We start from the raw sequence: 14290 nt of genomic DNA on the forward strand, positions 1-14290 counted from the left end.
TTAGCAGATTTTACCAACCCATTTTATTTCATATAGAACCTGAATTTTCAACATATATATTTTCCTGTAACACCAAATCCAACCAAAAACTTCAAACGCCAATGATACTATCACGAAAGAAATATGTATATGATATAAATTAATAAATGAAATAACAAAATATATTATATTCAAAAGCTATATTGTTAAGATATTCTCACAATAAGAAAACAAAAGTCTAAGATGGTGGATTCTGTGATTGATTTTGCTGAAACATCTTCATCATATTTTAAAGTTGTAGCTGGAGTTTGTTATATTTTCTTGTGGACTCTGCTTCCCTTGCTGCTGCCTTTTCTCTAAGTTGTAGCTGGAGTTCATCATATTTTCTTTGAGCCTCTACTTCTCTCGATGCTACTTCCACTTTAAGTTGAGCAATTTGCTCAACTGTGCTCGCTTGCATCTGAGCCATCTGGTCTCTTAACCTCTGAACTTTAGCTTGAGCCTGATTCGCCGAAGGCATGTATTGCTGCGAGTTGGATCCAAAATATTGGGTTGAGTTAACAAAAAATCCTTGAAATCGAACCTGACTATACCTTTCAAGACCCAAAACTTCAGTAATAATTCGGTTATCAATGTCGTCCAGATTAACAGAACCATCACTTAAAGCGATCGCTGTATACTCCATCTTTTTTATCCTTTAGTTTCTCCTAATAAATCAATCAAGGAGTTAGAAAGGAAACATATAATAAAACAAATGTAACATAACTTGGCATTATTTGCATTACAAATGACAAATTAAACCATTAAAATTAAACATGATAAATATTTAAAATAATTCAAATTTTATTAAGTAAATATACCATAATTTCTGCAGCTTCAGTAGTCATAGGAGATCCATCTTTAAAATAACTCCTACTTGTAGTTCAAACTCACTTACGATTAACAGAATAATTCGGTTATCAATGTCGTCCAGATTAACAGAACCATCACTTAAAGCGATCGCTGTATACTCCATCTTTTTTATCCTTTAGTTTCTCCTAATAAATCAATCAAGGAGTTAGAAAGGAAATATATAATAAAACAAATGTAACATAACTTGGCATTATTTGCATTACAAATGACAAATTAAACCATTAAAAATAAACATGATAAATATTTAAAATAATTCAAATTTTATTAAGTAAATATACCATAATTTCTGCAGCTTCAGTAGTCATAGGAGATCCATCTTTAAAATAACTCCTACTTGTAGTTCAAACTCACTTACGATCCTACATTATAAAATTATTATTACATATATAGTAAATACTAACCAAAATAATTATAAGAGTTTGAAAGTACGTAATACCTCTCCTTTCTTTGAATTCTAAAATCTAACAGCCTTCCCATTAGTTCCTCAGCATTCCCGGCGGGACATTTCGCAATTTCTCTTTGAGGCTTATATTTTTCTTAAAATATTCCTTCTTTAAAGTACTTTTATGGTCTCTTCATTCTTTACTAATGCTTTCTTTACATAATTATCCGAGACCTCTAAAGCAAATCTCTCCTACAAATAACACAAGTTTAGAAAGTAAATATAAATGAAACTTAAACCAAAGTATTATAAATTACATTCACGTTATTACCTTAATATTATCGGTTGATTTTTGTTACTATCAGGCATATGATTCCATGGCTCATAGTTGATTGGCAACAGGTTGGCATTCCGTGCTATAATGCCCAAGTATTCTGCTAAAAGTCGAGCTTCTGATCCAATAGGCCTACCATGACTGTTTCTAGATACTTTGACACGCTCCATAGAATTTGGATCATATAAATCGTTTAATAGCGTACGTCCTGGAGTTCTATGCCTCCCACCACTTTCAGCTAAAAAAATGGTATATGATAATATAAGAATTTGAATAAAAAATCAATAATAAAAGTCAACATGGATGTAAATTAAATTAACTCTAAAATGTTTATTAAGTGTGTAAAAAAATGCAATAATTTCCTTTATATTTTAAGCATTAAGCAGATAAATGAAATTAGGAAATAAAAAGGAAATAGCAATGATTATCCCATAAAATGGTTCATCGAATCCAAACTTCCCAATAGAATGAATTTGTAGAAAAAGCAATCCTTGTAGGGTCGAAATATGTAACTCAAATTTCCCAAATCATAACAAAAATATGTTTCATTCCTTGGATGAATATGAATACAATCCAATCTCACAAGGATTTTCCATTAGCTTTCTGTCACTTTCTGGAAACATATTAATCAAAAGTAAAGAAAATCTTAACATGTTTGAAATAGAAAAAAGTTGACATATAAGGTTAAAAATAAAAATAAAAGGACTAGAAATATAATTAAATTATTATGAAGGACTAAATCCGTCCATAAAATTTGATTTAATTTTAGTGGCTTAAATGATAAATTATTTCAATTGTTCGAAATTTTCTAATGGTTGAATCAATCAATCCACGGTTCTCAATTTATTTAATTTAATTGATTCATAAAAATAATTAAATTAAAATATATATATCTGGGATGTACTGTATCTATCCATTATCCCTTTGATTTTCTAACCAAATTAATGCACTTTGAAAAATTAAAATTTAAAACAAAGACTTTGAAGAGAGATATATAACCCCACTAAATAAAAGCAGAGAAAGAAAAACATGTTGTCAAGTCCAATCTTATATTTACAGACCACATACCTGTTGACAAAAATAGGAATATTGAAGATTAAAATACTAAACTATGGGAATATTAATATAAAATTCCACTATCTTCAATCTGATAAACCATCCACTACCACATTTTTGGATTTTCATAACGTTTACGTGGCATTGTTTCACTTAAGAAAGCTCTCATGCTCCATTTCAAAACATATTTAAAATTTTAAATATATAAATATATAAAATTAGCTGGAATTCAGCCGATTGAGTCTTAACTCAATTAGTATAGACACTGTTGTCAATGTAAGAAGATATGGGTTCAAGCATGTTGAAGCGCATTATCCTCCTATTTACGAGTTGGGGAAGGGCTATGGTAGTTCTAGATATCGTGTTAAAAAGAACAGATATGATCATAACCTACTAGAAAATGCTTTAACAGTGACAAGCAAAACCCGTCACAAAATGCTATACATCCGTCACTATTGAAAATTAATGACAGGGTTTGTGACAAATTTTTTGTTGATGACACCCCACACTAATAAAGTTTGTCACAAAATTTACATATTCTATCACTAAATTTGTGACAAAAAGCTTCGTCGCAATTTTTTCATTGCTATCACAACTAATTGTTAAATCGGGCAGCTACTTGTCACCATATAAATAGTCACTAACATTTTATGTTCGTCACTAAATTCTATCACAATTTAATTTTGGTCCTAAAATTATGTCACAAACTTTTTGTTACTATTGTCATAATTAAATTTTTCCACAATATTAATTTGTGACAAAATTTTTGTCACAAATTTGTTCTCGTATAAGTTCTCTCTCCTTTTCCATTATAGATTCTTTCTTAATCAATCACAATGTTTGTAAATATATCAATAGAATAACAACACTATATTATCTCATTCCCCATAAATTTTAAATTTCATCACATCCTATCACAAATCAATCCACTAAAAATAACAATCAAATGCCAACTACAACCACAACCAAATATCAAACATAACCATCATAAACTAATATCTTGAACTATATAACTATTAATTTATAAAACAAAGATCATCAAATACTAAAAGATGCTTAGTTATTGTAACCATCAAATATGTAGTACATAATTCATATGTTAAAGATAATATGCAAAATAGTCCTAAGTGATTATAAATAGTACTTATAACATAAATACCAATTAATATAAGCATTAAAAAGTTTGATAATGTTCAATAAAATGTACTCTTAAATCAAGCATCACTATTGGCATCTCTGTTGAGTCTATCATCAAGATCTACTAATACAAAAGGCCTAGCCCAATTCAAGGTCTATGATAGAGATAGGCTTAGTTTCCCTCAAGGTCCAATCACGAGATCCAAATCAAAGAAGTTGAAGTTAAAACTCAACTTATTCGTTCAAGACTTTATCACAAAGAAATTTCAAGAAGAAGAGTTGAACATTCAAGATGATGGACTTTAGAGGTCAATACAGAATGAGGATTAATTAGAAGAGTCCAAGTTCATTCATTAACTTAAAATCTCAATCCATGATGACAAACCCATGTGGAAGATGTTAACAAACTCAGGCGTTACACTTCAAGGAGCCCAATTAAGCCCCACGCCTAGCATGTGTTATAATCAGTTGACTTGCGATGCATTTTTGGAAGGGATCCAAGCATTTTTAAGCCAATATGTCTAATGTCAATCGGAGATCTATCTCTTAAATTCGCAATGCATTTTGAGTCACTCGATTTTGAGTTTGAAAGATCAAGTTATGACCATTTTAGTAAAGACTGCGAAAGCATAATTTTTGGACAGGATTATTGTAGAAAATTACGAGTTTTGGGCATTACTTCAAGTTTAAATCATATTGGGCTTGATTTTTAGGTTTAATTTTTATTATGTATGAGCCCAATGTTATATTTATTAGGTTTTATTGTAACCTCCCTCACCAGACCCAATCGTTGGGTTCAAGCTGCAAGATGCTACATTCGTTGGCAGAGCAACTACAAATAACTATAGATAACTCTATATCATACAGTCCTACACATTGCAATTAAGTACAATTTCACATTCATACTATGCAACATATTCATTTCTAGGTCCCACACGAGCTTACAAAAGATCTTTTGCTAACCTGAGGTTGAATTGGGACCAATTTGTATAGTTTTTAAAACCTTGGGTCAACGTCGCGACTCCATAATTCCCTCATCGCGACTATGCAACTTAGTGAGTCACATTGCGATGGCAAACACCTCCACATCATGACACGACTCGCTGTCGGACTAAGTTGCGATCGGGAACTCATGGTCATGATGTTGCCTCTTATTTTTGGCAAGTTAACACATTTGGTACCTATTAACATGTTTCCAACCAAAGCATATTATCACATACTTTCATTTTCCAATTCACCTATACCAAAACCTAACAAAACATGTCAAAACAAGCTTGTAACAATTTTAATTCAACCATTTAACATAACATACAATCCATGTCATTTATTTAAATTCAATTACACCATTTACTTACCTAACTATGTCAACTTTTCTTATCTTAGATCAACATATGCATGTTTACTTATTTTGAGCATCAAAGATCCATATGATCTTGAAATGAACCAAAACAACCATACACTTAACATATGTTTCAAGTATGACAATCATTTATACCATTTCCAACCAGACATCAACTTAACTATCCTATTTACTTCATTTTGTAATCTTTCACATGCCAAAACATATAAGTTTATATCATCACCCATACTAGCAAGAAACATGATCAATGCTTTACATTTACCAAGTCACAAGGAAATCATATTACTCAAGATTAACCAGGCCACAATTTCCATATACCCAACTATCCCCAAATGATCATTAGCACACTAAGGTGCCCCTATATACATGCCACAAAATTTGGACACAAAGAGCACAGTTCTACTGTCTTTTGATAGTGTGTGCTTCATGCTGATCTGACTCGATAAATTTTGCAAACTAACAATCTACAAAGAAAGGAAACAATTAGAGTAAACCTTGAGAATACTTAATAAGTATAAATTTTATAAAAATAATAAAAATGATATTTTCAATGATGGACAGCTCACTTTATCTGTTTTCTTTTAATAAATTTGCTTATTTAATTAATATAACTTGAAACGCCAATTTATTGTTATAGTCGGTCCACATGTTAGGGCATTGAGTAAAATCTAAGCTAAATGAACCATTCAATTTTTTTGGTTATTTAAAATAAAATATTGTTGTTGATTTATTAAATGAATTCAACTTGAATATAGAAGATAGGTTTAATTCATTAATATTTCTAAATAAATTAATTTATGAATAGCTTGAAACTTATTCAATAAATTGTCTAAATTTAATTTAAAACTTGTTTGTTGTTGGATTATAATGAATTAATAATACTTTTATGTTTAGCTACTTATATCTAAAACTAAAAATATGTCTCGATTTGAATAGAACGGTGATTCAAACTCTTATCGACAATTCGCTTAATACTTAATTTGAACCATGTTAATCTCATCCCTATCCCTAATTTTGTATAAAAAACTTAAAATTTATTTGATTGTTGTCCTTAAATAAAATTTTAATTTGATTTTATATTCATAAATATGTTGACTTAATTTTTGCAAATAAATTTATTAAATTTACATGAAAATTTCAAAATAACTTCAAAGTAAATTAAAATATCTAACATTTAAATCGTTAAATATATATTACAAATACAATAATTTGGATCGATATAATAGAGATATGAGATCAATAAAAAATTTACATGTGTCACAAATAAAATATTAATAAATTTAATTGTTAAAATATTTATCATACAAAAAGTTAGGAAAATACAAGAGGTCCTTCTGAATACTTTCTAGGATTCTCTTTAGGAATACAAGAGGAGGGCAAAGCCTTGACAATAAGGCGACTTAGTACGACTTGAACCCAAGCTACACTTGAGACAATAAACACTCTGACCATCATGCCAACACATGAAATTCAATACAAAATTATATTATTTTAATTACAAATAAAATACACATCTATAATCATTAAATACAAATATATTTATTTCTTGGTGACCCATAATTATAAAAAATATTACTATATTGTAATTAAAGAAACCCTGAGACAGTGGGGCAATAGAGCATATTTAAAGAAAATAAATAAAATGGAGTTAAATGCCCCAAATAGATCCGACGACTAAAGCCAGATTATTCATTAATTTCTTGTCTCAGCCTCGGTGATTTATAATTATTTTTTATAAATTTTATATATAATAGTATTTATTTTTAAAAAAATAATTTTTTAATTAAATTGACACCAACACGTTAATATAGTATATGAAATAGTTAAATTGGGTGTCTGACATGTATAAATTGGAGCAAAGCATCCAAGGGTATCCCAACGTTCTCATTTGTTTCCACGTGCCCAAATTCCAACATGGATGCCCCAGTTACTCCAGTCGCCATTGACAATGACCATCAAAATCCCAGCAAGCACCTCCCTTCTCAGAAAAACACCTCCAAAGGTGGTTGGAACGCCGCCATTTTTGTCATCTGTAAACCCATCCCCCCCTCTCTTTTCAATTTTGGGTTTCTTCTCTTGTACGTATTTTAACCCGTTTTGATGATGCAGTTGTTGAGATGGCAGAGCGTTTTGCTTTCTATGGTTTGGCCGGAAACCTCATCACTTATCTCACCAACAACCTCGGTCAGCCGGTGGCCGCCGCCGCTAAGAACGTCAATACTTGGGTTGGCGTTTCCGCCATCTTCCCTTTACTCGGAGCTTTCGTCGCCGATTCATATCTCGGCCGCTTCAAGACCATCCTTGCTTCCTCTTCCATCTACTTCCTGGTAAATTAAAAGACGTTACTGTTGAAACCCAGACTTTATACCGCATATTTTAGTTGCTTGCTTAAATTAATAATATTGGAATGTTTACAGGGAATGGTGTTATTGAGTTTATCAGTCTCAGTAATACCTACGCATTCTCGAAAACCTGTGTTTTTCACAGCACTTTACATTTTAGCCATAGGTGAAGGTGGCCATAAACCGTGCGTTCAAACCTTCGCCGCCGATCAGTTCGACGAAAACAACCCAGAAGAGAAGGCAGCTAAAAGCTCATTTTTCAACTGGTGGTATCTAGGGATCGTAACCGGCGCCTCCGTCGCCATTGTTGTCGTCATCTACCTCCAGGTAAAATGAAAACGTTTCCACTAATTACGACTCAAAAGTCAAAAATTGTGCCGTAAACTAGCGTTACTTTTCTTTTCATTTAGAAAAAATATATAAAGTGATGGGAATTGACGTGTAGGATAATGTTAGTTGGGCGGCGGGGTTTGGAGTGTTAGCAGGGTCGTTGGCGGTGGCATTGGCGTTGTTTCTAATAGGAATGAAGAGGTATAGAAAGCAGCGCCCGACGGGAAGTCCGTTCACCAGGGTGGCTCAGGTCTTCGTCGCGGCGGCTAGGAAGTGGCGGTTGACTGAGTCGCACGGTAGTAGGGGCATATGTTGTGAGGATGATAGGGTCCCAGGTCAAACCATGGGCCCCAAATTGGTCCGTACAAATCAATTTAGGTAACTCCCGCATACTTCGAAAAAAAAGTGTTTTTTTTTTTTTAAATCTTACAATTTTGGCATTTTTATGGTAAATATGTGAAGAAAATCAAATTTTAATAAGTAACCCAATCATTTTATTTTATAAAACAGTACAAAATTGTACCTTTTGATGATTCTATTAAGGGTAGGGATTATTTTGATTGATTGATTTTATATTTAATATCAATTGATTTTTAAATTCAATTCACTAATTTTGTTTTGAGGAGAAAATTAGATAAATAAATAGTGCTAAGTTAATATTATCATACAAATTGTCACATCAGCATCATTAAAAGTTAATATTTAATTATTTTTGGAAGGTTAATGGTCAATTTTAGTTAAAGAAATAAAAATCAAATTGACAAAAGATGTATCAATTTGATTAGAATCGTAACGTGAGATAAAAAATTAAACGCACCGCACTAAAGATAAAGCGGGACATCATGATTTAATATTCAAAGGGTTTGGAATGTGTACTTTTATTTATTAATATAATTTACTTACAAGCCTTATCAAATAAGCCACTTAGAGATAATTTAATATATTAAATAAAGGCAAAGGAATCTATGTATAATTATATCAATGAGATAAAATCACCACTTTCATTTAAATAATATGAAATATATTTCTTTATGTTTACCCTTTTTATTGTTTAGTAATTTTCCAGCCAATTTCTAAATCTTGATTGATGTTCACACAATTAGAATAAGATCCTATTCTCTTGCTAAATTAATTCCATCTCATCTGTTTATACACAGTTTTTTTAACTATTAATTTGAAAGGAATATCAAAGTTAATCTATTAGAATTAAATTACTACATAATTTAAAATATATTTTTTATCTATAAACACCTTTCAAATAATTTATTTATTTCTTTTCAAAATTGTGTGAAACTGTGATTCCACGTCATCCTTATCCCTTTTTAATAGGATTTTAACTTTTCCTCCTCAAAATTTCAAATCCAACTAAAAATACTAAAATCAGGAGAAAAAAATCTTATTTATCATTTTTTATTGTAAATAGATAAGGATGACGTGGAATTACAATTTTATACAATCCTTCTCTTCATTTAAAAAAAAGATATTCAAATTATCATATGTATCTTTTATTCAAAATAATATAAAATATTATACTAATAAGATTAAAATTAAAAAAGTAAATAATTAAAATCAATATTTACTTTTATCAAACAACATGATTGTATTCCGTACTTATATTTACTAATTTACCAAATAATTTTCTAATATAAATTCAGCACTTATTAAATTTAACAATAAAAATTCAGTATTTAATTTTTCTACACTTAAAATTTTAATTTATCAAATACAAAATTACTATTTATATATTTTCATTCAATTAATAGCCAAAAGATCATTAAAATGAATTTTATTATTATTTTCATTTAGAATTTAATTATAGTTTAAAAGTTTTTTTTTAATATTTATATTCAATTTAAGAAAATGATGATTACTAATATTAGATTGGAAATGCAGATTTTTAGACAAGGCAATGATGATTGACAATGATGATGCGATGAGGAAATCCAGGAATCCATGGAAGCTTTGTTCATTGAACCAAGTGGAAGAAGTTAAGCTTCTACTTCGACTCATCCCCATTTGGGTTAGTTGCTTAATGTTTTGTGCAGTGATAACTCAATTACACACATTTTTCACCAAGCAAGGCAGCACAATGTCCAGATCCCTCGCCCCCAATTTCCAAGTCCCTCCCGCGGCACTCCAAAGCCTAGTAGGCCTCACCATCCTCATCGCGGTCCCGGTTTATGATTGTGTTTTCGTCCCTATAGCCCGAAAGCTAACCAAAAACCCCACAGGAATAACCATGCTACAAAGAATCGGTATCGGCTTGTTTGTATCCATACTTAACATGGTCGTTGCAGGCATTGTCGAGACTGCTAGAGTGAACACCGCTAGAAAACACGGCCTAATTGACACCCCGAAAGCAGTGATCCCCATGAGCATATGGTGGTTACTTCCGCAATATGTACTCACTGGGATCGGAGACGTGTTCACCATCATCGGATTACAAGAACTGTTCTACGATCAAATGCCGGAAGAAATGAGAAGCATTGGAGCAGCAGCTTATATAAGTATAGTGGGAATTGGGAGCTTTGTCAACACTGGAATCATCTCAGTGGTTCAAATGATCAGCTCAAAGCATGGAAAGGAATGGTTGCGAGATAATCTGAACCGTTCAAATCTTAATTACTTCTATTGGGTATTAGCAGGGTTGAGTGCTATTAATCTATGTGTCTATATGTGGATTTCTAGTGCCTTTGAGTACAAAAAGGTTGAAGAATATAATGAAATAAGTGAAGGAAAAGAGTTGGAAATGGAAGGGTATTCGGATGTTAGAGTATAAATTACATGATATCCAGATATACAATATATGCAAATACTCACTAGTTTACATCTTAGATATACCAACTAGGACTTGGAAGTAAGAATCTCAAATTAAAGCTTAAATGCAAAACTAGTTAGGGCTTTTTCCTTTTCTGTTTTTAATACTTTTAGGTCCTTTAATTTTAAGTGAAATACATGGTAGTATTATGCATGTAATATCTCATTTTTATATACTAGTTGTATAAAGTAAACATAGATATGTTGAGTTCATGAATATCAAACCTATCATCATGTTGGTTGTGTTTAAAAATATGTTGTTGTGTTTATTAATTGATTTCATATGTATTAAACCTTAATTATTTCCTTGAACCTGTTTAAAAATATCATCATGTTGGTATGTTTGAGATTAAGGATAATTCGTCGAAAATGTATTTTACAAAATTCAATAAGCACTTCTATTTCACAAATGAACAAGGAGCAAGAATAACAAAATATCACTTAGCTAAAAGAGGGATGAATGTCGATTGGGAAAGAAGGAGAGTGATAGTTGATTTCTTTTTGTGTGTTTTGACTACTTGGCAATGCATGGTATTATAAGTGCCATGTACTCCTAAATTTAGAATATCTCTATTTTGTCGTTGAAAGTTTTATTCTTTATAACCACTATTGTCAATTGACAATCATAATGCTCATGATTTGGGTTGTGTATAATGCCCAATCCACATACAACATATGCTATATTAGGTTGACTAAGATTCATTAAATGGATTAGACTTCTAATAATATGTGCATACTTAGATTGAGCAATGAGATCACTTTTATATTTCTACAATTGAGTTTTAGTATTATAAGGAGTACTCACTAGTTTGATATTAAAGTACCCAAACTTCTTCGAAAGTTTCTCAATATAATGTTCTTGTGACAACATTATGCTACCACGTTTATTTATGATTTTAGCACCCAGTATGGCATTTGCTTCACCCATATCTTTCAAGTCAAATTTAGGAGCAAGGAAACTTTGTTTCAAGTACTAACTCATAACTAGTACTAAAAATAAGCATATCATCAATATACAAGCAAATGACCACACAATATCCATCAACAACTTTTGTATATGCATTTATCTACTTCAACAAAATCATTCACTAATATTTGATCGAATTTCTCATATCACTGTTTAGGTGTTTGTTTTAAGCCATACAAAGATTTGAGAAGTTTACACACTTTGGTTTCTTGGCTTGAAATGACACAACCTTTATGTTATTCCATATAAATTTCTTCAAAATTCGATCCTTTTTAGCTTCCAACCTTATGAACATGCTTTCGGCTTTCGGTATATAACATTGTTTTCTATGACAATTAGATATATTTCTCAATATGGTAAATCTTTTTTACAAAACTCCAATACTTCGTTCAATCACATTTTGAATAGAAGATTGCCTTATGTTAAATCATTCTTCCTTTCCTCTTGGTTAATGCTTACTTATAAAGTCACATTGCATGATATGTTTGCCTACAATACTGAAGAAACTAGTTAGCCTGCCACTTAAATCAAATTGGTTGTCTAAACATGTGTTCAAATACGAAATAAAATAATCAACGAAACATAAATGAAAAACAGAGAAAGTAAGGAGATATTTGCACACAATCATTTGTTAACGCAATTCGGAAACAATCCTACTCTGTAGAGCCTCGCTCGGTGAATGGTTTCATTTTACAACTAATCCAACCATCTATTGGCTAAAACCCAATCTACCATTACACAAATAAGTAATTACAACCCCAGTAACTAATCTAACTTGTTACAACTACTCACCCAAAACCTCACTTACAAAAGTTCAATCTCTCAGAGAGAATTCCTACTAATAGATTACGAAAATACAAGAAAAAATTAACAAAGATAACTTAATCAAATCAGAATAGCGCTTCCTTAATCGATGCATCTTCACATACATATGAGCATAGTCTAAGATAAAATCTTCTTCTTTAATAAAATCATCAAAATAAATTGCCTCCAATCTTAACCCAAGAAAAAAAAGGGTTAATCTCCTTAAAGTCAACCCATAAATTTGCTATAATAATGATAAAGGATAAGCATAAGCTTTATCCATAAAGTCATGTCGATCTCACCCTCTCCAAGAACTCCAACTTCGTCTTAAAAATTTATTTGCTTGTAGAAACATCACATTAAAAATCCCAAGTCAAATAAGGTAACAAATAAAACACTTAAACTGTCCCAACATCTTAACTAATTAGGTGATTGATTAGACGTGGAGTTGTTAGTGCTGGACAGCCTTTGTCCTAACAAATAAAAATAAGTAAAGAAAGAAAAACTTAAGACCAATCTGGACTATCCACTCAATCCTTTCTCATCACATCTGGCATTGCAACAAAGATTTGTCTCCATTCTGCAGATATGAATTTTTCAACTGCTTTCTTATAAGAATGTGAAGGAACATACTCCATTTTTTTTCCAAAAGGTCCACGCACATTCCTATAGAATAAGGGTCGAAAACAATACTAATTGTAGATGCTTTGTATTTTTCAGCTTTTGTTTTACCAGTTTCTTCTTTTGCACTCAATATGGATACCCACTTATCCAAGAATGCTTTCATTTTATCCATCTTATCACCTTGCTAGATCAACGATCTTCGGAAATTGAATCGATACTGTGTGTGTGTGTGTGTGTGTGTTTTTTTACCTTTTTCAAACCCCTCACCATCTGAACTATTGCCGCCGAAGTCAACATGTATAGAACCAAATAAGAAGCATCTCTCTTCATTAGAAGATGGTGGATAATTGTTGAAGCTTTCTAATTGCAGTTGTTGTTTTGAATATTTCACCAAGTAATTCATAGGCTTCACAACCTTGTTTCTTCAACTTTTTGCAATCTTTATTTTCTTTTAAAGAAATCAGGGCTAAGAGCAAGTGCCACAGATGATTTTTAAGAACATTCAGCTTTGCTATTGGTGGCATGACATACCTCTCTAAATTTGTCTACTTTGCCTATCTCTATTCTTTCACAAGTCATTCATGCAAAGAAAAGAGTCTGAGTTTTACGCAGGTTGTGGCACCTCTTGAGCTCAATCAAAACCAAATTCTAGTGCTTGCATTCTTATGAATCGATCTCTTTGGTAACCAAAACAACAATTTTAAGTAAGTCAACCTTAAATCAAACAATCAAAGCAAATATTGTGGAAAAATAATCCCATGTTTATAGAATCAGATTTATATATATAATTAGATTAATTATTTACTAAGATAGTGACTCCGCTTGAATGATGAACTTAATAAATAAAAGATTTAAAGAATTTAAACCAAAATAAATTTAATGCATAAAATAAATTTAAAGATTTAAAGAATTTCAAAAATCATTTTCAGAAATTTTCCAGGAAAATCAAAACTTCAATTATTTTCTGAGACTCTAAGTTCTTGAGATTTAGAAAAGTTTTTAAATTTCTTTTAGTGAAAAATACTTAAAATTTAAAATGAAAAAAAAAAGGGAAAGAAAAATAAAAAGACCAAACCTTTCACCAGACCCCCCAAGTTTACTCAATTATTATAGAGACTTGTTTTGAAAATGGGCTTAGTATTGAAGCTACCAGCCCAAACATAAACCTTAAATATATGTGTATAGAATAGTCCAAATTTTCAATCCAAAATGTAAACCTAAAGATAAAATTGATATGAAAGCAATA

At 31.0% G+C, this 14290-nt stretch overlaps 1 protein-coding gene across 1 annotated transcript; it reads left to right on the forward strand.

Moving 5' to 3' along the window:
* Positions 1-7034: 7034 nt before the first annotated feature.
* On the forward strand, positions 7035-10902 carry LOC105780966 (protein NRT1/ PTR FAMILY 5.4). The gene is made up of 5 exons (XM_012605517.2): positions 7035-7192; positions 7270-7487; positions 7578-7829; positions 7948-8210; positions 9726-10902. The coding sequence occupies exons 1-5, from the start codon at positions 7075-7077 to the stop codon at positions 10609-10611; spliced, it is 1737 nt and encodes a 578-aa protein (XP_012460971.1). The 5' UTR covers positions 7035-7074; the 3' UTR covers positions 10612-10902.
* The last annotated feature ends 3388 nt before the right edge of the window (positions 10903-14290 follow it).

The sequence above is a fragment of the Gossypium raimondii genome, chromosome 4 (assembly GCF_025698545.1).
Source record: "Gossypium raimondii isolate GPD5lz chromosome 4, ASM2569854v1, whole genome shotgun sequence".
Taxonomy (NCBI): Eukaryota; Viridiplantae; Streptophyta; class Magnoliopsida; order Malvales; family Malvaceae; genus Gossypium; species Gossypium raimondii.

Coding starts and splice junctions, on each gene's coding strand:
- LOC105780966 (XM_012605517.2), top strand. CDS start 7,075: ATGGATGCCCCAGTTACTCCAGTCGCCATTGACAATGACCATCAAAAT. Junction 7,193..7,269: donor CGCCGCCATTTTTGTCATCT/GTAAACCCATCC, acceptor TTGATGATGCAG/TTGTTGAGATGGCAGAGCGT. Junction 7,488..7,577: donor CCTCTTCCATCTACTTCCTG/GTAAATTAAAAG, acceptor GAATGTTTACAG/GGAATGGTGTTATTGAGTTT.